This window comes from Peromyscus maniculatus, chromosome 9 (assembly GCF_049852395.1).
Source record: "Peromyscus maniculatus bairdii isolate BWxNUB_F1_BW_parent chromosome 9, HU_Pman_BW_mat_3.1, whole genome shotgun sequence".
Taxonomy (NCBI): domain Eukaryota; kingdom Metazoa; phylum Chordata; class Mammalia; order Rodentia; family Cricetidae; genus Peromyscus; species Peromyscus maniculatus.
Window position 1 is genome coordinate 61,663,035 of NC_134860.1, and position 23,638 is coordinate 61,686,672.

At 47.3% G+C, this 23,638-nt stretch overlaps 2 protein-coding genes across 4 annotated transcripts in view; both read right to left on the reverse strand.

The window, feature by feature from the left end:
- Positions 1 to 804: 804 nt before the first annotated feature.
- LOC143266713 (L-threonine 3-dehydrogenase, mitochondrial) lies at positions 805 to 18,066 on the reverse strand. Of its 2 annotated transcripts, none has more exons than XM_076545183.1 (9): positions 16,144 to 18,066; positions 8,664 to 13,239; positions 6,285 to 6,327; positions 5,644 to 5,714; positions 4,001 to 4,150; positions 3,735 to 3,907; positions 2,324 to 2,414; positions 1,710 to 1,979; positions 805 to 1,200 (listed from the first exon to the last, which is right to left on the reverse strand). In XM_076545183.1, exons 2-9 carry the CDS (start codon positions 8,830 to 8,832, stop codon positions 1,061 to 1,063), a joined length of 1,107 nt encoding a protein of 368 aa, XP_076401298.1. In that variant the 5' UTR covers positions 8,833 to 13,239; positions 16,144 to 18,066; the 3' UTR covers positions 805 to 1,060. The 2 variants fall into 2 exon arrangements, with proteins under 2 accessions (XP_076401298.1, XP_006996042.1); XM_006995980.3 differs by having other exon boundaries at positions 8,664 to 8,855; positions 17,927 to 18,065.
- Positions 18,067 to 18,450: 384 nt separating this feature from the next.
- The window catches only part of Mtmr9 (myotubularin related protein 9), a 33,523-nt gene continuing 28,335 nt past the window's right edge, over positions 18,451 to 23,638 (reverse strand). The window contains exon 10 of one of the 2 annotated variants that reach the window (XM_076545179.1): positions 18,451 to 18,525. In XM_076545179.1, coding sequence (XP_076401294.1) covers positions 18,455 to 18,525 — 71 coding nt within the window. In that variant the 3' untranslated portion in view covers positions 18,451 to 18,454. Of the gene's footprint in view, positions 18,526 to 21,415; positions 23,497 to 23,638 lie in introns of those variants that run through there. The other variant, XM_076545180.1, reaches the window with a different exon arrangement.

Consider the following 23,638-nt stretch of genomic DNA (forward strand, 5'->3'; position numbering starts at 1 on the left):
AATGGACTCAAACCCCACAGAACCCATGCCCTTTATGAAGTGCATCATCTTTCAAACTCTTAATCGCCCAGATAAATCTTTTTTTTTTTTTTTTTTAAGATTTATTTTATTTTTTTTTTTTTATTTTTATTTTTTTTTTTTTTTTGGTTTTTCGAGACAGGGTTTCTCTGTGTAGCTTTGCGCCTTTTCCTGGAGCTCACTTGGTAGCCCTGGCTGGCCTCGAACTCACAGAGATCCGCCTGGCTCTGCCTCCCGAGTGCTGGGATTAAAGGCGTACGCCACCAACGCCCGGCTTTTATTTTTTTTATTTTTTTATTTTTTATTTTTTTTTATTTTTTATTTTTTTTTTTTGGTTTTTCGAGACAGGGTTTCTCTGCGTAGCTTTGCGCCTTTCCTGGAACTCACTTCATAGCCCAGGCTGGCCTCGAACTCACAGAGATCCGCCTGCCTCTGCCTCCCGAGTGCTGGGATTAAAGGCGTGCGCCACCACCGCCCGGCGTATTTTATTTTTTATGTATACAGTATTCTGCCTACATGTGTCCTTGCAGGCCAGAAGAGGGCACCAGATCTCATTACAAGTGGTTGTGAGCCACCATGTGGTTGCTGGGAATTGAACTCAGGACCTCTGGAAGAACAGTTGGTGCTCTTAACCATTGAGCCAGCCCTCAGATAAACCTTAAGTTAAAAATTTAGCTGCTAGTGTTCATTTTTGGTGAAGTTTGAAAGTTCTGAACATTAAGAACATCTTTGAAAATCTTTAAAATGTGATCTTTGGTCTCTGGCCAAGAGAGGAAGTCTTGGAAGTGATACTTAAATTGAATTTAATTAAAATACAAATGTTGCAAATCCCAAGAGCTAGCCACTACCACTTAGGACTTCACTTCCATCGGATGTGTGCCTGGACCAGTTTAGGCACACAACAAAAGGCAATGTGTAAAAGGAACTCCAACCCCACCCAGCAGTTCCACGTGAGCTGCCAGAATTCAGTCTGATGAGTTCTCCATCTTAGAGAATGCCATGTCCCTTACACTGTGAGGATATGGGCATTGCTCCTCCCCCTTCAGTTAGCTTGGGCAATTCTGGTGCTGGCGCCGTGGAAGTTGAACATGGTAGCCACCAACTCTGGGAGATCGAAGTCATGTTTCCAGCCCCAGTCCTTGCGGGCACTGCTGTCATCGAGGTTCATGGGCCAGCTCTCAGCTGGGGAAAGACACGGGAAAGTACACGGGATTATTCCGGCTCTGTGTTTGTGAATGACTGGATGGATTTTATATGCAGGCACATAAAAGGAAACTTTGTCTTTGACAGGAGCAGAACTAATACATGCAGGGCCACCTCTCCAGAAGACACTGGGAACCTGCACTGGAGTTTTCATGTTATTATTAAAACCACACATGGCTTTGTAAGGGAACATTCTGATATCCAAAAGGGTGTTCCGGGCCATAGATGGTAACAACACCACACGAAGGCACAAGCCTGTTTGCACACAGCCTTGATTTGTTTCTCCCTGCTTTATTAAATCGTGCAAAGGTGAAATGGTGCCGGATGGCTTCCTGAGCTGGAACCTTTCTCCCGAAGACCTGTTTCCCACACGGAAGCATCTGTGAACGGGCTGCCGGAGCTCCTCAACCTTAAAGCCTCATCACCGGGGTGGCGTGGGCATTCCCAGATTCTATTCTGAGCTAGAGTGGATTAGTGTGGGGGCTTACCTATGGCCTGTCGGAGGGGATCCACACAGTAGGTGATCTGGAAGTCGGGCACGTGCTTGCGGAGGGCCTGGGCCAGCTCCTCGGGGGTGAAGCTCATGGCGCTGATGTTGTAGGTCCTCATGGAGAGGCGCTCGGCGGGGGCCTCCATGACTTCCAGGGTGGCCCTGAGGCAGTCGCTGATGTACATCATGGGGAGCCTGGTGCTGGCCTTGAGGTTGCACTCAAATGTGCCGTTCTTTGCTGCAGCGTGGAAAATCTGGACTGCGTAGTCTGAAAGAGAATCCCGCCCGTGGCAGCAGGAGGGAGGAGGTCCAGGACTGAGATGCCAGCTCTCCAGTGCTCTTAATTCAGAACCTCTTTTAGACTATTAAGAACGGAAGGCTCCCAAAAGAGATATGAATAGTATGGGCTATATCAAGATTTACTGTTACACACAGGTAACTGAAGAATTTTTTTAGTTACTGCATTTTGGGTACCAGCAAGATAAAAACACTCCCTACTTTCCAATTTCTCTTGAAATACAGGGAAACTAAGGCAGGCAGTTTATGGACTAACCAGGGTCTCCCTGAAACAAAGAGAATTTAAGGGTGAGGGAGATTGGGGATGGCACTTACCAGTTGTTCCTCCTCCAGGCTGGGAATCTGCAGAAATGATCCCAGGATATCTCAGGCACCGGAAATCTAACCCATACCGGTAATAATAGTACTAAGAAAAAGAAAGAGCTGGCTAAAATAACAATACTAATCCTGTAGTTTAGATAAAACAAATAAATTGCTTTTCCTAAAACATCACATGCAATGAAAATGTTCCTTAAAAGAATACGCAATTAGGACCTGCAGGACGGCTCAGTGGGTAAAGGCACTTGCCACACAGCTTGGTGACTAGAGTTAGACCCTCAGAACCAGCATAAAGGTGGACGGGGAGATTTGCACAGTTGTCCTCTGACCTCCACACACATGCTGTGTGTGGCACACTCGTGTGTGCATAGACACACGCAACGTGCACAAACACAATTTTTGAAAGAAAGAAAATGGGATTTTCAGAATTTCCACATTTCCCACTTTTGTTTAATAACACTCAATTATGTATCTTCTAAGAATCACCATCCCGAGGCTACATCAACACTGCAAATGATAGAGCAGCCTGCAGGTGGCGCTCCTGCTCCCTGCCCTGAGTGTGGCAAGCTTGCTCCCCAGCAGAAAAAAACAAACAAACAAACAAAAAAAAAACTGGCATCCAGTAGCTGAAGGGCCAGACACTGACTACGGTTTACTCTAAGGCAGAGTAAAAGCATCTTGAAAATTTCCACAGTAGAGAGTTTCTGGGCTTGGGAGGTGACTCAGGTGGTAAGTGCTTCTTGGCACAAGCGTGAGGAGCTGACTTAGATCCTCTAGAAGCCACATGAGAAAGCAGGACACAGCATGTACCGTAACTAGCATTAAGGAAGCTGAGACACGATCCGAAGGCTCAATGCCCATAAGCCTGGCCTGCTTGTTCCAGGTTCCAGTAAGAGACCTTGTCTCAAAATTTAAGATGGAGAGGAATTGAGGAAGACACCTAACTTCTGGCCTCCACACACATGAATACACACACTTGGTACCCACGTATATTCCCCCCTCCTACCACCACCACCACCCCGCCCCTCGTCCTCATCTCTGTCTCTGCCTGTCTCTCTCTCTCCTGGAGAAAAAGTTTTAACACGCCCACCATAACTCCAGTGTTGAGAACCTTACAAACAAGTTGGGCAGCAAGCACAGAGGGAAGCAGTTCCAAGGCCGGGAGCGTCCAACAGTGCTGAGTGTTGCTATCATGGCTGCGGGCAAGCAGAAACCTATAGCTAAGGAGCTCTTCAGGGCCTTCAAGGGGCCTACCACTTGACAAACACACCAGGTAAGTAATTATCTCTGGGGTGGAAATGTTTCCCCGAACATGAAGCAGGGGGTGTCTGAAGCAGAAAAAAAAATGGGACGGGACACAGAATCATCCAGCCCTGAACATGCAGCAATCTTGCTGAGAAATGCTTACTTCTCCCATGAGCTCTGCATGGACCTTGGATACGCCATAGATGGTCCTGGGCCTTTGAATACAGAGATCAGGTGCGGGGTTCCGAGGAGAGGAAGGTCCAAAAGCCCCAATCGTGCTGGGCACAAACAACCTCACATTGTGTTCAGCTGCAACATCTAGAATGTTATGCAGTCCTGAAATGAATAGACACTATGAAAATCTGAAAATCAAAGGGATTACCAAGAGCAGGAAAGACTGGCCCCTTGAGGCCAGAGCCAGCGGCTCACCAGTTATGTTGACATCTCTGGCCAAGGGCACGTTGGCTTCTCCGACAGCACTCAGCACAGCACTGTAGTGAAACAGCCAGCTGATACGGTGGTTCACCACGATCTCACGAAGGCTTTTGTTATCCAAGATATTGGCGTAAATGAACGGGCCTGTAAGCAGAGTGAGAAGGGCTGCCGTGAAGCTAAATGGACTCCCTGTCCCCTGCCACTGACTGGAGAGACATCTTGTCCTCCCTCCCCATCCTTCCTTTTGAAGCAGAACCTGACTCTGTAGCCTAGGCTGGACTGGAACCTTGTGATTCTGCCCCAGCCTTCTGAGCACTGGCTGAACAGCCATGCTCCATCTTCCATGTCTGGCTTTCTCAGAATTCTTTGTTGTTTCTCTCTCTCTCTCTATTTATTTTTTATTAGACAAAAAAAAAAAGGAAAATGTGGTGATATTTTATTTGTGCTGAAATGTGGTATTATTTCACTTGTGCTTTAATAAATAAAGCTTGCCTGGAGATCAGAGGAAAAACAGCCATTATAAGTAAAAACAAAATCATGCAATGTTAGCACACACCTTTAATCCTATCACATGGCATGCAGGGATCTGTCTGGAGCTCTGTAAGTTCAAGGCCACACTGGAAACAGAACCAGGTGTGGTGGTACACACCTTAAATTCCAACACTAGTTAACCATGGAGGTCTAGAGGTCTGTACAGACAGACAGGAAATGACAGAGCTGGGCAAGAAGAGGAAGTGATGTAGCTAGACAGAGAGAGCAAATCTGATGGCAGAAAGTAACTCGCATTTGGAAGCTGCCAAGTTGGTGAGGTGAGGTTAGCCATGGCTTTCCCTATTTCCCTGATCTTTCTCAGGCTTTCACCCCTATATCTGGCTCCGTGTTTTTTATTTAATAAGACCATTTAGAAATTCGTGTGTGTGTGTGTGTGTGTGTGTGTGTGTGTGTGTGTGTGTGAATCCAGGTACCCAAAGGGGCCAGAAGAAGGTGCTGAAATTATGAGAGAGGGTGCTTGTGAGTGCAATTTAAACAGACCTGTAACCCCTAGTAAGCAGTAATTAAAAGTCTACCAATGGCCAGGCAATGGTGGCGCACGCTTTAATCCCAGCACTTGAGAGACAGAGGCAGGTGAACCTGAGTTCAAGGCTGGCCTGGTCTACAGAGTTCCAGGATATCATGGCTACATAGAGAAACCTGTGGAGCCCAGACGACAGTCTTTGATCCTCTAGAGCTGGAATTACAGGTGGTTGGGAGCCACCTGATGTGGGTGCTGGGAACCAAACTTGGGTCCTCTGAAAGAGTTCTGAATTAAGCCATCTCCCTTCTCCATATTCTTCAAGGTTTTTCCTCATCAAACCTATTTTATGTTTGAGGGCTCTTGAAGTTAGTCAGATAACCAAAAACTCAAAGGATAAGAATCAAACTTTTTAGTACAAAGACATTATTTCAAGTAATATTCGAATACATTATTCCCAAACTTCAAGTTCCACAGGGCCCTTCCATTCTTTGTCATTTGAATGGAGTGGCACTGAAAATACACTTTAAAGCCAGGCCCAGGCCCGAATCCCTCTTTGATTCACACATGGATTCCACTCTGCCTCTGTGGCTGCATTTTGAAAACTAAAACCTCTGTATCTTACCACTGTGGAAGACGTGAGCTGGGGGCTTCCTTATGTCTGATAAGATCACGTTGTCCTTCCCAAATCGTTTCCTATAGAGAAAGAAAGCCCCGCCCCCACAAGTCAGCAACGTCGCGGATACAGGTCTTAGGACATTGATCATTTCAAATAGGCACTGCAATTTCTGGGCCTTCTCCAGTCACCTCCCTTCTCTTCACCATCGTCACAGACCCCTCAGCTTTGCCTCCCTAAGCTCCGACCTCCTTTTCTCCCCACGGCCTGGGTCTCTCCTTCTGCCCCTCCCCCACTGCACTGGCCACCAATGCCATCTCCACAGCCTTGGCACTTCCTCTTCTCCCTCATTCTTTTCACCTCCTGCCCTCAACCCCAGACGATTCTCTAACAGCTCCTGTAAGAACTGGTCCCTGCCCTCTGCTCATGAACAACTGAGGTAAGTGGTTCACTTGGGGCGATGAATCCCACTGTACCCAAGTTAGGGCAAAGAGCTGGCGTTGTGACCAAGAGGCAAACCGTGTTTTAAGCAGCTATTTAGATGTGACATCTTAGAAGCAGAAAGAGGCCAGAGGCAAAAGAACCAATGGCTAGCTAATGTTGACGGTGACCACTGTACACCCTTAAGGACCTGGTTTTGAAGTTCTTACCTCAAAAGGCTAGCAAGTCCTACTCCCAGCTGGCCAAGACCCCCTAGGCAAAGGAGAAAACAAGGTGAGACCTGAGTGCAAATCTATTCTCAAAGCGTAACGGTGGAATGAAACCCCTCCAGTCATAGTGGGCCGAAGCCAGGGGCGGTGCTGATGCAATCCCTGCAGGTTACTCTCAGAACACAGGACAGCCACTGCCCAGCATGGACAGTGCAGCTGAGAGTTTTGGAGGCAGGACTTTCTGGCCAGGGGTGCCCAAGAGGAAGAGGATAGCAAGGACACAAGAAGAAAAGTAACACTTGTGCGGGGAGGGGGGTGGTGTGTGTGTGTGGGGGGAGGTGGGCCCAGCTCCAAGGAGGGGAGAGCAAGAAGCCATTTGACAAAAGGGCGGGGGACAAGCTGGTGTGGTAGTATACACCTTTCATCCCAGCACTTGGTAGGTGGATCTCTTGAGTTCAAGGCCAGCCTGGGACACAGCCAGAGCTCCATAGTAGAAAGACCCTACCTCAAAACAAACAGAATCAACGAGGAACCACTATGAAAGAAATGATGCTAGCTTTCCTAACTTGGAGGTTTAAAGACACCACGGATAGGAAGATGTAGCCAAGGGGCTAGGAACACATTTGGAGGAGGACTGCTCTTTGGGCAAGACCCTCACGTGGCAGGAAGACAGAGCAGTGGGACTCCCTGTCAGTTAACACAGGACTAAAACCCTAGAGGACTAAAACCTTAGCAGAGATAGAGAATGAAAGAAACACAGAGGGCAGGACAGGAAAGGAGTGAAAACATGACAGAGGATGGAGAAGTAAAATGTGTTAAGGGAGAGGTTATCTCCAGCTGCTAGGAAGCACTCTGTCAGCGACAACGCGGAATGCATAGTGAAGGGGGTGGGGCCGGGCACTGCGTATTCTGGAGGAGGAGGATGGAGAAGGAGGATCGATGAGTGAGTGGGTCTGGTGGTGAGGGGCTCAACGGCAACAAGAAGCTCGGGCAGCGCTTACATCCCGTCTTATTTCCAGTGCATCATGAGAGCTCAGTAACAGTTTGTGATGGGGGATTCTGGGCTTGGGCTGGGGAATCTGGCCAAGGAAAGATGTGCCCAGGAGAAAGATGTGTTCCAGAACTGGCACCCTCCCTATCCATTCGGTTTTGTTGCCCTGACTTAGGAAAGGAAATCAAGTTCCAGGACAGAAAACAAGATTTTATTAGGGAAAGGAAACATAGGCAATAAATAGTGATGAATAGGGGAAGCCAACGATGGAAGATGTCAGCCAGAACCACACCATCTTGTAATGCTTCTCCATTTTAGCTGCACTGCTAACTTCTGAAACTGGCATTAGACAGGCTCCCTGGCGGGCAGTCAGATAGCGAGCGAGATAGGCCATTGCTGGGTAGCGAAGACGGTGAATTTCCAAGATGGCTGGCTTCTTCCTCACCCTCCTGACCTCAGGCAAAAGCCTGGCAGCTTAAAACAAAGGCCTGGGTTTTTCTTCCTCCAATAGGGCCCCTGAAGATGGAATGGCTCAACAAATTCAAGGCTGGATCAGGACATGTCACACAGCAGTTGTGAGCCAATTGGGCTGTCTTTCTTCAAACTGATCAGTCCTAAATCAGGGTCCACCCCGACCCCCCCCCCCCCCGACCTTGTACAGGGTCTTTTTCTCTGTGTGCCTGCCGTAAGTGTTTCCTCACCCCTAAGAAAAGCCTTTCTGCAGCTGCCGATTCTGTCCACCAACTGCTGTCGGATGTTTAAGATTCCTCTGCTGCTTGCTACCTGTCAAGCTTGAGAATTTTCCTGCCTTTTCATTCTTGAATGGCAAAGAAAATGAACCCCGACCAGACCCTTAGATGGTCTCAAAACAGCAGTAATTTGGTTTTCAGAATTAAAGTAACTTGTGTTTCTGGATTCCTGCCCTCCTCGTCCTCCTAGCTAATGAAGAGACACCTGGACTGCAGGCATGTACTTCAGGCTGCTCATGGACGATGTGACTTAGGACCCTTCCATCCTCTGAAACCTGTGGGAAGAGACCCCCACTCTGCCATTTGTGCCTGGACTTCCCTCAGAGCCCTGCCATGCCTCTGTCTCCTTGTCTACAATGTGTACGATCCTTCTAATAAACCCTTTACCCCCAAAGGACAATCCCTTTGAATCCTAACCCAGAATGTTTCAAAAAGGGCTGTATCTGATAAGAAAAGGGTTGCCTCCCCAAGAAAAAGTTATTTGGGATGGCATGCCTTACTCAGAGACCCCTTTTCCCAGTGCAACCATGAAATCCAGCTCCGGCGTCTCCCGACAGCCGCTCTGAAGCACAGCACACGACAAGAAGCGTCTCAGAGAAAGCAAGGCTCATGCCACAGATGAGGAGGAGACAAACCAACCTGTGATCAAGACCCGGGGAGGCTCTGCTTCGGAGAACGAGGTGGAGTGGAAGCTGGCATCTGCTGGGACTTGACGAGAAGAGCTGCCTAGAAACCGCAAGGGCAAGACAAGCTGCGAGCAGCCGGAGGCTTTGCTCTGTGCCGTCACTCTGGCCACCTGTTTTAACATCCTGAGGATGCTCTTCTGATACCCTGGGAGAAAGGAAGGACGGAATCCATTACTAACCTTACATCCATCAGCCCCTGGAAGCGCTGCTCTCCTGAAATCACACCACAGTGGCCAGTGCGGAAGCCAAGGCTTCTTTGGTGATTCAGGAACGCATCAAACCGAACCTCTGACTTGTCCCATAGGAAGCCAGTCAAGTTAGGCCCAGGGACAAAGGGATAAATGTAACCTGGGGTAACAATGAAATCAAACCAGGTGCCAAGCTACAGTGGCAATCAACAAACATCAAACAACAATAAGATGTTGCACGAATCCTAAATGGTCTTAATAAAAACCCGGAGCCAGATATTGGGGTAAATGCTGAAAGATCAGAGAGACAAAGGAACAAGCCACAGCCACTTCTCCCCTCACCAACTCCTCAGCCAATCCTGCCTCCACAAATCCTCAGACTGAATGTCCCTGAGTCCTCAGCCCAAAAGGCTCTCTGAGAGTTCCTGTCTCCTTACGCCCTATATGGCTTTCTCCGCCCAGCCATTTCACTTCCTATCTCAACCTTTCTAGTGCTGGGATTAATGGCGTGTGTGTGCTTTAACTGAGGTTAAACGTGTGTGCCTCCACTGCCTGGCTCTGTTTCCCTCCTACACTGGATCAATCCCATATAGCCCAGTGTGGCCTTGAGCTCACAGAGATCTAGATGGATCTCTGCCTCCCAAGTGCTAGGATTAAAGAAGGTGTGTGCCACCACTGCCTGACCTCTGCATTTAACTCTCTGGCTGTCATCTGAGCTTCAGGCAAGCTTTATTTTGTAGATTACAAATATCACCCCCCACACACACACAAATAACCAAAACCAAAACAAACCAGCCACCAGATCTGGTGAGGGCTTGCAATCTTGACTATGTTGCTATTAACCTGTGCATACACCATCTGAGGGGACAAGCAGGTTCCAGACTAAATAGCTAAGCATTGGCCATCTGTGCTAACACTTTAGATGTTATCTTTGGAATGACCCAGACTAGAAAAGCAGATGGCTAAAAGAAAAAAAACCGGCAATATCTAGTAAGCTGTGAACAGCAGCTGTTTGAATCCCACGTCCTTTGAAAGGCTCATTTAGAAAAACCATTTTCCCAGCGTTTCTATGACCCCAAATGTGCATTTACTTCCCTCCTCCTTGTCCTCACCTCCACTACCAGCTGACAGTGGACACTTTCCTTGTCACAGGAAGTTAAGAGGTTCGGACACACACACTTGTGTCTACACTGTGAACTGAAAATCCCCCCCCTCCCCAAAAAAGGAGCCACACCTATACAGACTACACAGACAGTTGAACAGTTAGAATTTGTAATTGTGGAGAGTTGGGATGTTTCAGAACTAAAGACCAATTTAAACTTATTTTAAATCATTAGTCTCTGCAAATAGCCACCTGTTGCCCTCCACGGTGTCTAACCTAACATGACTTATCCGGTAAATCCTTGTAGAATGTACTAACTTAGCAGACCACTAAATGCCACCAACCCTAAAGCTAAGAAGGTCACCAGATAGCATCTGAAACATAGCAAAGATGTCTCTGCTTTGCTGTAACCCACCTAGCTGGTGTTCCCACCCGTGGGTTGAAAACGTGCCTTGATTTAGGACATTTTGTTCTGCAATGGATGAAATTGTTCCCCTCCAAATAACCCAAGAACACAGGTTGAAATACCCCAAATAATGTTTCATGAGCATGTGCAGTAAAAGGATACCAGCTGGAGAAAACGTTTTATACCCTTATGAATCATGGGGGTGGGGTGGGGTTAGCATGAAAAGTTAAGGTGATTAAAATGCTGGTGGGGTGGAGGGGATGCTCTGTAGTGAAGCTGAGGCCCTTCATCCCAGCTCACTCATAAATGAGCCCACTAGACAGCTTTCCTGTCACGGGCATATCACTGGCTTCATTGCTCCAGGTTAGCAACTAAAAAGAGGTAACCAGTGTTGGCCATATTACAGGGAATCCTGAGACTTTCCTTAACCTCCCTCAGAGGAATGCCTTTGAGGAAAACTCTCCCGCTGGGTAGTGGTGGCGCGCCTTTAATCCCAGCACTCACTTGGGAGGCAGAGCCAGGTGGATCTCTATGAGTTTAAGACCAGCCCGGTCTACAGAGCGAGATCCAGGACAGGCACCAAAGCTACACAGAGAAACCTTGTCTCGGAAAAACAAAATAAAACAAAACAAAAACGAGAGAGAGAGAGAGAGAGAGAGAGAGAGAGAGAGAGAGAGAGAGAGGTGTTGGGGATGAGCCCCTGTCCTTGTTCCTTTTCAGTAACAGACAACAGGCTGGCGGGACTGTCCTGCTGTGGTATGTTTGTGCCTGCTGCCCTGTCCTCCAGCAGGAGGGTCCATGATGGGATATCATGGGGATATCAGGTCAGAGCAACAGAAACGTCTGCCCACAGTGCTCTTTTCCAAGGAAAGACCACTGTCGTATCACTGCCCGATTCATCTTGACAGAGCCATGTGCTGCATAAAGCCATTTTGTTCCACAGCAGGCCACAAAGACAATGGTGACTCAATATCATAAAGGGATGTTCTAACCAATTAGGGGAGTGGTAAAATGATCCACTGATGCATCTCTCACGAGTCTCTGCTATTGCATGAACACGACTAGACTCAAGGCAGCAGCCCTCAAAATTTCCAATTTCAAGATTCCTTTACCTTGGGTCTCACTGTGCAGCCCAGGCTGGCCTGGAACTCACAGAGATCTGCCAGCTTCCCAAGTGCTGGGATTAAAGGTGTGTACTACCACACCCAGCCTCCTTTACACTTTTAAAATTAAAATTGTGAACTGAAGGCCAGGTGTGGTGGCAAAAGCCTTTTATCCCAGCACTCTAGAAGCAGAGGCAAGCAGATCTAATTGTACAAGGCCAAGGTCTATAAAGCAAGTTTCAGGACAGCCAGGGCTACACAGAAAAACCCTGTCTTGAAACAGGGTGTGAAACACACACAAACACACACACACACACACACACACACACACACACACACACACACACAAAAAAAAAAAACTGTGGAATAAAAAGTATAGGTGAATAATATCATCTATCAATATTTACTTTATTAAATATTGTTAAAATTATTTTTGAGATGTTTATTTTTATTAATTCATGTAATGATGTTAACATCCACACACTTATAAAAGAAACTATGTTTTTCCAAAGCAAAACCAGAAACCATGTAGCGAGAAGAGTCAATTGTCAAACATCAGCTGCTTCTCATACTTGCCTCCATGCTCAATCTGTCTTGAGATTTCACTGAAGTAGCTGAAGACAATGAAACCCGCACAGCAAAGTGGTGGGAGAAGTGGATGTTTCCAGATACGCATCTTTAATACTTCCCTAAAGCTCAAAGGTTAACTAGCCTTTAACTTTGTGTGGTCTCTGGCCGGACTCGTTAGTACCAGGATGCTCACGGATGTGCATGCCCATGCGAGTGGAGGTCGGACGCTGAGGTTGGGTGTCTGTCCTCCATCCCTCTCTCCATCTGTAGTTTCTGAGAGGGAATCTCTCACTAAACCTGAAGCTCATCAATTCTGTCTGGATAATGAAATTCAGGGGCCTTCCCGGTCCCCCCTGCCCAGCTTCCTCCCCAGCATGGAACTTTGCAACTGGTGGTTTCTGGAGATCTGAAACTCCACTGGTCCTCACATAAGCATGACAAGCACTTTATAGTAAAACTGCGCCATCTCTCAGCCCCTTTAATTCTCCTTCAAGGCTGGCTGTATGGAGGATCCGACATGTCATCACTGCTCACCTTGCCGCATTTATGTCTGTTGGTCTGTCCAACACATCTTAGAGGTGGTATTTTAGAGACAGGATCTCACTATGTATCTCTGGCTGCCCTGGAACTCACTGTGTAGACCAGACTGGCCTTGAACTCAAATTAATCTGCCTGCTTCTGCCTCCCAAGTATTGGAGTCTAAAGGCCTGCACCACTACGCCCAGCTCTCTTAGCCTGTTTTTAGCTCCATGCACTGTGGACTTTTGGGAAATGTTGGTCTGGGGAGTCATGAACTTCTTCCAAGTAAATGTTAGCGTGCTTCACTCTGCAATGTCAAAGCCACATTGGCAAATGCCATGAAACTCCCAGGTATTGGGGATGAGCCGCTGTCCTTGTTCCTTTGCAGGAACAGACAACTCTGTTCAGTTTTAGGATCCACCTGCCAAATTCCCCACGTTGCCAGTCCTTTCCAGCAGCGCTAATGTTCTATCAACAAGAGTTGATGGTTCAGCTCACGCTTCAGTCCCGCAAATGCTTTACAGCAAGACAACATCACACTTGATAATACGAAGGGAGCTTCCTGGGTGCTTCCAGTCACCAGCTTGTAAAGACCTGCATTCAGAAGCCAAGGCTTCAGAACATCCAAGTTCTTAAGGAAGCTGTGAAAGTGATTAGAGCCAGTAATTACTTTACTTCTGTTTGAAAGCTAGGCAGGTGTGGTCCTTCAATTCTTTCTTTTAAAGACTTATTAATTTTTACTTTATGGGTATGTATGTGTGCCTAAGCATATGCATGTGCACCATGTGCGTGCAAGAACCTGCAGGACTCAAAAAGGACATCAGATCCCCTGGAATTGGAGTTATAGACAGTTGTGAGCTGCCATGTGGGTGCTGGAAACAAAACCCAGGTCCTCTGCAAGAGCAGCCAGTGTTCTTAACTGTGGAGTCATCTCTCCAACTCCCCAGTTCTGTCTTCCCATTGCCAGCATACAGCCACCAGGAATACAGTGACTCTTGGCAGTGTGCAGAATGGTCTTGACTGATACAAAAGCACCAGCAGTCACCGGTTCCTCTGAACTATCAACACAAGTTCACCCCCCCACCCCACCCCCCACCCCCGACCCCGTTCCAGAGTGTGAAAAGGTAATTCAACACTTGGGCTATTTTGTTTCCAACCACCTACTAAGAGTCTCTCCTGTGACTGGTCTGACATGGATTCTTTTTTTTTTTTTTTTTTTTTTTTCCGTTTTTCGAGACAGGGTTTCTCTGTGTAGCTTTGCGCCTTTCCTGGGACTCACTTGGTAGTCCAGGCTGGCCTCGAACTCACAGAGATCCGCCTGGCTCTGCCTCCCGAGTGCTGGGATTAAAGGCGTGCGCCACCACCGCCCGGCCCTGACATGGATTCTTAAGCACACAAGTAACATTGTGAATCCAGCCACTGCTGCAAACGGGTCCACTTCTGAGGAAAAAACACTTCACAACACTCACTCAGTCTTTTCGTATGCAGCTAAGTCTCTCCAGTCAATCCACCACTGGAGAGAAGTGCTGTGACCCTCCCCCCCTTTGGTGTCCTTTCCCCTCAACAGGAGGTCACTATGTCTCTGGACAGTGCAATTTGATTATCTGTGTGGTTTGATGCTCAGTCTGGTGACCTGTCCGGCTTGATGCTTCAACAACTTATTCTAGTCTGAAAATCTAAAACAATGTGGGATTTTTAATGAGTCTGAACTCTCTAGTTAAGCCATTCAGGTTCACACTTCTCAGAGGGCTCTACATGGTTTGTCTTGAAATGATGCTCCTGGCACCACTGTGTTATTTAGAACAGCGGGCCGACAGAAGATCCACAGGGACACAGGGAGCCAAGGGAACCTTTCAGCCCCTCTTACTCAGTTTTGCTCATTTCTCTGGACAAACTCCCCTCCATAAGTCAGGGAAGTGGTTCAGCGTACATGTTCACTGCCAGTTGTGGGCTGGAAGGTCAAGTTTTCTGTTATCCCCTGGCAAGCCAACAACAATTCATTCACTCTTTAGCATTAAAACACACAAACGGAATTCTTATATTGCAGTATTATTAAATTGAAAGATAATTTGACATTTAAACATTAGTACAATACTCCAGTCACGATGAAGTATGCTTGCCTTTTGATGCTATTCCCTATAGATGCAGGAAAACCTGAATCCAAAGCCACAGGGATAAGAATGGGCTTGGAGCCAGGCAGTGGTGGTGCACGCCTTTAATCCCAGCACTTGGGAGGCAGAGCCAGGCGGATCTCTGTGAGTTCGAGGCCAGCCTGGGCTACCAAGTGAGTCCCAGGAAAGGCGCAAAGCTACACAGAGAAACCCTGTCTCAAAAAAAAAAAAAAAAAAAAAAAAAAAGAATGGGCTTGGAAAAGTACCGTAGAGCAAAGCACTTCATCCCTAAAAACACATAGTTACCCCCAAAGCCTAGAACCTTACAAGACTCTAGAAACAGAATACTCAAGCACACTCCTCATCAGCTGCCAGAGGCCAAACTCAGTCATAGATCTTCTGAGAAACCCCTAATGCACTGGGGAGATATGCAAATAGCAGCATTCCTCCTCAGGGGGTTGGACCTTGTGGACTCGACAAAGATCTCAGGGATCTCCACAGTTCTCCGGGTCACACTCTGAGAACAGCTTGCTGGGCCAGAAAGTAAATTTGCAAAGAGCAAACAAAGATCTTAGTCCCTCTCTGTTAAAAATCAAATAGCAGACTGATCCAAGCACCTAATAGACCTTAACTGCAAAGGATGAGAAAGAGAGGACAATGCACTCTCCCCGTCAAGCAACAGGATGACTGCTTCCATCCAGCACATGAAGGGACCCTCAGGAACACTGCTGAGAGGGGATAGCACCAGTGACCTGGGTGATGGTTTTGTTTGTGTTTGCGTGGGTGCAAAGGTCTCACATGCACTGCCCTAAGCAAAGACTTCCTTGAGAACTGGCTCAGGTGAGAGAAGGGTAGTCTGTGTTCATTGCATTGGCTTCAGGTGTCCGGAGACAGTGTTGCATCCCCAGAGGGCACTTCCAGCAGCTCTGCATAGAAGAAGCTCACAGCGAGCAGGAGCCACCAGGACTGTGTCCACACTCTAACTGACTCTGTTCTCAGACAAAAACGACTCAGCTTTACCTCTGGGAAGCGGATTCCATCACAACTGTACTGGGGAGAAACAGTTCTGTTTCCGGAATGTTAGAGTCTTTAGAAATCGCCTTTTGCTGGGCAGTGGTGGCACACGCCTTTAGTCCCAGCACTCGGGAGGCAGAGCCAGGCAGATCTCTGTGAGTTCGAGGCCAGCCTGGTCTCCAAAGCGAGTTCCAGGAACGGCACAAAACTGCACAGAGAAACCCTGTCTCGAAAAACCAAAAAAAAAATAAAAAATAAATAAATAAAAATAAAATAGAAATAGCCTTTTCCACAAGGATGAGACATCAGTTTTCTGGAGTGTTCCAGCCAGCACAAGACCACCCTGAATTTCTAACTGTAACTTTTAAGGTCTTTTATTTGTGTAGTTTATGAATATGGGTGCTTTGCCTGCATGCATACCTGCACACCAGAAGAGGGCATCAGATCCCATTATAGACAGTTGTTTGTGAGCTGCCTTGTGGGTGCTGGGAATTGAACCCAGGACCTCCGGAAGAGCAGCCAGTGCTCTAAACCTCTGAGCCATCTCTGCAGTCCCGCGTTGCTAACTTAAAAAGTGCTTCATGTGATAAGTCTATTGTTAGCTGCCTGTAGCCACAGTTAAACAGAAGAGTGTGAGGAGCTCTCAGACTTGGGGTAAGGTCTGCACACACACACACACACACACACACACACACACACACACACACACACACACACACACACGGCACTGAGGAGCCGCAACACCAGGCAGACCCCAAGCCCTATAGTATCCCTCCCTGAAGGGCACAGCCCCCTGCTGCTCAAACCTGCCCACACCCTTATCTTTCTTTGCTGTCTCTACAGGAAAGTTCCTTCTCTGTGTTCTCATTGCTAATCCTAAAGTAGGGTTAGCCTCGTGTCCAGAAACCTGTCTAGGAAAGGCCAGCGTTGCCTGGGTGGCAGCATCCTGACTCCAGTGTTCTCTCCCCATGCTCGTTGCTACTGTCAGCCACACCCATCTTCATTATCACTGGGTTTACACACACAATCACAGAACTTCCACAACCAATAAGAAACAGTCAAGGCAGTCTGGATTTTAAGCTGTAAGGGCACCATTTTAACAGCAAGGGACCATGGAAAAGCCAGGCACTTCCTAACTCCTGGGCCTTGTGAACCACCTGCTTTCCAGAATTCATATTTAACCCCATCATCTTCCCTGAAACTGGAGTCTTCTTCCGTTTTGGAGGATCAAGTGTCCAAGGTAAAGTGGACATCAATGACCAAAGGAGGTGAGCGATCTTCTGAGTCCCAACCCTTCATGCCACCACTGATTCAACTCCCAGAACCCATGTGATGGAAGGAGAGAAATAACTCCCACAAATTGTCCTCTGATCTCTACACATGCACCTTGGCAGGCGACCCACACACATGAGGAAGAGCAGGGAGATAAAGAAATGTTTTTTTAAAAAAGAAAGATAAGATCAGGGCATACACGAAAGTCTCAAGGCACCTCCGGCCTGCCCAGAGCAGCATTTCGGAGATTTCCTGGGGATCAGGACCAGGTTGAGCACTATCAGGCTCTCTCTGACCCTAGGTGGTTTCCTGCATCCTTATTCTCCGAAAACGGACGTCAGAGTCACCATATTGAGTGGTTTTAATATAAGCAGACAACCTAGGAAGGCACCTGGCAAAAGGCTCTGCCCATGTTAATTAACCCTATCCACGTCATTTTTTTTAAAAAAAGTTTGGAATTTACATAGTGATCACCGAAAGCAAGAAAGCTTCAAGAGTGAGCTACAGAGGGTCTTAGAGGGAGGTCCGACTCACCTGTCCGGCCTTCTCCTCCTGGGGTTGGAAAACTACCGCGGGAACCTGGGACAGCCAGCCTCAACCTGCTCCCGGTGAAAAAGGTGTAGGGGCCCTCCCAACCCATCTCCTCGGAGATCGCATCCCAGATTACTAGACAAACCAGTTTTCTGGGAACTGCGTGCCCACTCCTATTGCTGGGAGGCTGAACAGGAGGGAGCGGGCCCCACCTTGTCACCCCGGGGTGCGCGGGCGCCCACCTCTCGCCACCCGGGTCAACGTAGCAATGGTGCCCTGAAGCTGCCCGGGCCCCCAACCCACTCAGCAGGCTTCACTGGTCGTCCTGAGCCCCGAAAGGGGGTCCCGTCCCCGAGGAGAGGCGCGGCAGGAGACACGTCAGATCAACTCCCGCACTGACCTGCAGACGCCAAGACTGGATGCTAAGAACGCCACGCTGGAGCCGGCGCAGCACGTGCGGAGCCAGGAGGTTGGTTCAGCCCTTTATCCTCTCTCCGCCTTGAATCTGCTTAGCCAGGTAGAGCTCCCCCCTGCTGCCCGCCTCCGGCTCCGCCCAAGCCGCCTGGAGCCTTACCCCCGCCACCTCCCCTCCGCCCCCGGACGCCTGTGGCGAGCCCACACCCATATCTGGGACAGAGCTGCCCTCGCGGCTGCACCAGGGCGCGACCACTCTTCTCCCAACCCCCTCCCACAATTGGCAGGGGTTAGAATTCGGGACATGCAAGCCGCAGCTGGAAAGATCTGCTCCGGACCGATGTCTGGAAATGTGGCACGGACGCCGAGAGCCAGTCCCTTAGACCTTGTAGTTTCCTGCTGGGAACACCGATGTCAAATTAAGTGGCTTCCAAGGCAAGGACCAAGCAGGATGGGGCATCATCTGGTCAGGGAGGGCTTAGAAATTCCGAGTGGCAACCTCCATCTTACCCCATCAACTCCCATCTGGAGGTGAAGGAGCCTGGGTGTATCTCCTTCGGTGATCCAATATTGTAGCCGTCCAGCCTGAGCAAAAACATTTTACATTTAATTACAGGAGGTGGGATAGGCGTGAGCTACCTCGTGCACGTGGGGCCGGTGGACAACTTGTGGGGGTCCAGGTGATTGAACTCAGGTTGTCAAGCTATCTCTCAGGCTTGAAAGTTGGACTTAGGGATGTGAAGTGAATTTTCCAGGAAGGGGTGGTGGGGCGGTGCGGGGGTGGGGGGTGGGGCAGCATTAACGTTAAACATTCCCCAAGGTTGACGGACATATTAACTGTCCGTGGAAAGCCAGGATTAGGAGCCAAGATTGTCTCAGGTTATTTTAGTCCCTGGATAGCCATTTACTGCCCACCCCTCTGCGTGACCTAACATCCTTGTGACTATTAGGTAAATCCTTGTGGAATGTACAAACAAGACCCCTAGGATCCACCAACCCTGTGCTGGTTAGGTTTTTGTCAACTTGACACAAGTTAGACTTAATTTGGGAAGAGGGAGCCTCGACTGAGAAATTACCTCCATCAGATTGGCCCGTAGGTAAGTCTGTGGGGCATTTTCTTGATTGATGATTGATGTGGCGGGGCCCAGCCCATTGTGTACATGGCACCCCGGAGCGGGTAGGCCTGGGTTGTGTAAGAGAGCAGGCTGAGCAAGCCAGTAAGCAGTGTTCCATCATGGTCTCTACTTAAGCTCCTGTCCGAGCTTCCCTTCATGACAGACTGTAAAGGTGGTTCTCAATCTGTGTGATCCCTTTGGGAGGTTGCATATCAGATATTTACATTATGATTCATAACAGTATCAAATTTACAGTTATGAAGTAGAACAAAAATAATTTTAAGGTTGGGGGTCACCACAACACGAGGAACTGCATTAAAGGGTCTCAGCATTAGGAAGCTTGAGAACCACTGGATTATAAAATGTAAAGTGTAATTAATCCTTTTCTCCTCAAGTTGATTTTTTTGGTTTTCCAAGACAGGGTTTCTCTGTAGCTTTGGAGCCTGTCCTGGAATTCACTCTGTAGACCAGGCTGGCCTTGAACTCACAGAGATCCACCTGCCTCTGCTCTCTAGTGCTGAGATTAAAGGCGTGCGCCGCCACCGCTAGGCCCCAAGTTGATTTTGGTCATGGTGTTTTTCACAGGAATAGAAAGCTGCTAGTACAAATCCAAACAAGAATGTCTTCCAATACTGTCTGAGAGCTACTTCCGGTCTCCGCTGCCACTGCCTACCTCATGTTCCCACCCCTGTGTTTTAGAATGTCTTCATTTGAGCTGGAGAAACGGCTCAGTAGTTCAGAGCACCAAGAACTCTCCCAGAAGACCTGGTTTTGATTCCCAGCACTGACATGGTGGCTAGGGACCATCTGTAACTCCAGTTCCAGGGGATCTTACACATTCTAACCCGCAGGGCCACCTGGTGCACCATAGTGCACAGACATACGTGCTGGCAAAATATCCATAAAATGAAATATTTTTCAAAAGTCTAAAATTTATGATTCTTGTTTTGTTATTATAAAATCTTCATGAAACTGTTGCCATGTTGGAACATGACATTCAGGGTCTCCTGACTCTGTTTCTGGTCCATGGTCTTCATATTCGGCTCTAGAACCAACTTCCTTTCCATTGTGAGAGCTGTGTTTACTTTGTCAGCATGATCTCATGTGTGTTCCTGTTCCTAGTGTGGTCATGTTGAATAACTCTTCCTCTGCTTTTCACTATTACGGGTCTCTTTGATAAGCATATTGAGGGTGGATGGCCAAGCCTAGTTTTTTAAGGCTCCAAGACCTAAAAACCTCAGTAACACAGTGAGGGTTCCAAGCACCAGGGGCTTGGTACTCACAGTGTGATCCCAGAGCAAGCAGCAGGCCTGTGGTGGTTTGAAAGAAAACAGTTCCTGCTGGGTGGTGATGTTGCACGCCTTTAATTCCAGCACTGAGGAGACAGAGTCAGGTGGATCTCTGTGAGTTCGAGGCCAGTCTGGTCTACAGAGTGAGATCCAGGACAGGCACCAAAACTACACAAAGTAACCCTGTCTTGAAAAACCAAAAAAAAAAAAAAAAAAAAAAAAAAAAAATCCCAAAGGGAGTGGCACTTTTAGGAGGTGTGGCCTTGTTAGAGGAAGTGCATCACCATGGGGGTGGGCTTTGAGGTCTCAGAAGCTCAAGCCTGGCCAGTGTATCACAGTCTCTTGTCTGCAGATCAAGATGTAAGACTGTCAGCTCCTTCTCCAGCACCATGTCTGCCTGCATGCCCACCATGCTCCCCACCATGATAATGGACTAAACCTCTGAAACTGTAGGCCAGCCCCAATTAAATGTTTTCCTTGTAAGAGTTGTCATGGTGTCCCTTCACAGCAATAGAAACCATTACAAAGACAGGGCCCAAACACAAAACAGAGGAATCTGCCTTGTAACAAGACCTCCACATGATCCATAGGCTCCAGAGTGTAGGGGACACAGCTGTAAGGCCCCTTCCAACATCTCTAAAGTGATAACGGTTGGTTTCCCCTGTACAGGAAGGCCTACTAGGTTTGAATCCTGATTGGGTGACTAAAAGGCTCTAAGAAAGTCAGTCCCATGTTGAAAGCACCCTGCTGGCAGCTTCCTGGCTTCAGAACCATGGGCTCCTGTACCAGCCTGGCTCTCCAAGCCTGTGCCTGCCTTGTGTCCTATGCCCCCCCCCCCTTTGTGTCCTGTGTCCTTAGTCAGCTAAGCAAGCTTCTGTGAGCCCAGCTTAGACACTGAGGGTAGAAATTCCCTCACTTGCCCTGTGGAAGCTTTGGCTCTCAGCACAAACCCAAACAATTAAAAAGTGTATAAGCATCATCTAGTCCCTACTGAAGAGACTGGAGCACAGAGCACCGAGGAGTACTCCCCTCTGGACCCTGGAAGGGGCACAGACCACACCCAAACACCAATTTCCAAACACAAAGAGATCTTTTATTAAACATGGCTAAGAGACAAGGTGACTGAATCTTCATCGGGCAGAAACAACAGCATATAGCTTTGCAAGTGTTAATTTTAAGAGGGAAAATGGGGAGATCTGTGTTCTAATGAGCTAGGATGGGTTGGTAAATTTTGATTGGTATGTTAATTAGGTCCTCACCGATGCCTCAAATCGTTATACACAATACACATTAAATGTTATGCATTTCTTTATTCTTGCAAACATGTGAAGTTACAATCCAAACTGCAACCATTTTGATTTCTCTATTTACCCTCTCGTTTCCTCTTATCAAAGATAAACATTTGCTCACTCACATTTAAGTTATTTTCTAATACCCTTTTATTTTACCCTGCAGGTCTCCTGTGAGCACTCTTCAAAGGTCACATTTAGTGGTAATCAACTCCTTAACATAGATTAATAATCTTGGCTTTTCATTCACATATCTTTAAAAAAATTTACAAACTAAAATCACAGTAGCAATGATTTTTATATTTGCGTTTGTAATCACATATACCGGAGACATGCCTTTTTTTTTTTTTCTCCATATGGGTTCAAATAATTATTTCCTGGCACACCTTGACACTTCCTGGATGACTTCCTTTAGTTTTTTTTTTGTGGGGCATATCCACTGGTAACAAATTTCCTCAGTTTTCCTTTATCTAGGAACATCTGGATTTTCCTTCTTTTTGACAGATTCTCAATATCATGCCATTGATCTGTGGGCTCTATGGCTTTTGTTGAGAAACTAGTTTATAAATTTCTTACTGAAGACCAGTAATATGGCTTTCTGAAGTGTGTGTGTGTGTGTGTGTGTGTGTGTGTGTGTGTGTGTGTGTGTGAGAGAGAGAGAGAGAGAGAGAGAGAGAGAGAGAGAGAGAGATCTCCGTTTCAGGATAACGGGTCTTGGCACAGGTTTGGAGCTTATTCTATTGGAATAAGATCTCAGCCTCTTGAATTTGTATACTTATGCCTTTCATCAAATATGTGGAGTGCTCAGCCCTTCCTTCTAGTTCTTCCGCTCCTGGGACTCCATTATCCATATTGTGTCTACTTGATGGAGCCCCACAGATCTGCTCACGTTCTCCTTCCTTCTGTTCCACACACTGGGTAATTTGTTCTTCAGCTCTGTTGATCTCTTCTTCTGCTAGGTCAAACATTGTTCAACATTTCTACTAAGTCTTTCATTTCAGGCTCATTTTTCAGCTCTGAGATTTCCATTTTTTTTCTATAATTTCCATATTTTAATTTCCATTTTGTTGAAACACTATTTTATTTAGTACCTTGTTAATGTTTTTCTTTAACCCGCTGCACATATTTAACAAAGTTGTTTGATTTATGAGTCCAGTGTCATGACTCCATCCTGTGTAGTATAGCTATTTTCAATTTATTTTGCTCTTTTGAATAAAAGTAGCCAGGCAGGAAGTATAGGCGTGACAAGGAGAGAAGAGAATTCTGGGAAGTGGAAGGCTGAGTCAGAGAGATGCTGCCAGCCGCCACCATGAGTACCAACATGTAAGATACTGGTAAGCATGTGGCAAGTTATAGATTTATAGAAATGGGTTAATTTAAGATATAAGAACAGCTAGCTAGAAGCCTGAGCCATCAGGCCAAACAGTATAAATAATATAAGTGTGTGTTTATTTTATAAGTGGGCTTTGGGACTGCAGGGGCTTGGTGGGAGCTGGAGAGAAACTCTTCAGCTACCAAGTACTATTTTGAAAAGGATTTCCTTGGTTACCAGGAGCCTTAAACACAACTTCAAACAATGTACCAGGGTACTTCTTCCCATCTGCACATCACTTTATACTGGTATTCTCCACACTTAGGTGTGCACCAAACTGAAAAGGATTGCCCCTGTGTGAGAGCTTTTAAGTTCTGGGACATTTTGAGCACACTTTTTCTCATTTGGCATACACATGGCCCTCTGGACTCCCCCAGACACACAGATTGCTCTGAACTCTTACTTTGTCCAAGAGTTTGTCCCCGCTGTCATTGACGACCTTCCTAAGATCCACAGGGACTGTTCTTTCTTATGGCACTTCTGCTTTCAGCCTGTGCTAGGTCAGGAGAGTCGGAGAAGAGAACCTGGGATCAGTTTTTCAGACAGTCCTTAGGTTAAAGTGAGACACTGGCAAAAGTCTGTGGATGGCAGAGTCTGCTACAGTCTAGGGAGATGGATCAGTTGGTTGCCTGG

Excerpts from the sequence above, each read along its gene's own strand:
- LOC143266713 (XM_076545183.1), bottom strand. The coding sequence starts at position 8,832 with ATGTTAAAACAGGTGGCCAGAGTGACGGCACAGAGCAAAGCCTCCGGC. Across the intron at positions 5,715-6,284 it reads GGACTTGCTAGCCTTTTGAG|GAAACGATTTGGGAAGGACA; the intron begins GTAAGAACTTCA and ends CTTTCTCTATAG. Across the intron at positions 4,151-5,643 it reads AGCTCACGTCTTCCACAGTG|GCCCGTTCATTTACGCCAAT; the intron begins GTAAGATACAGA and ends CTCTGCTTACAG.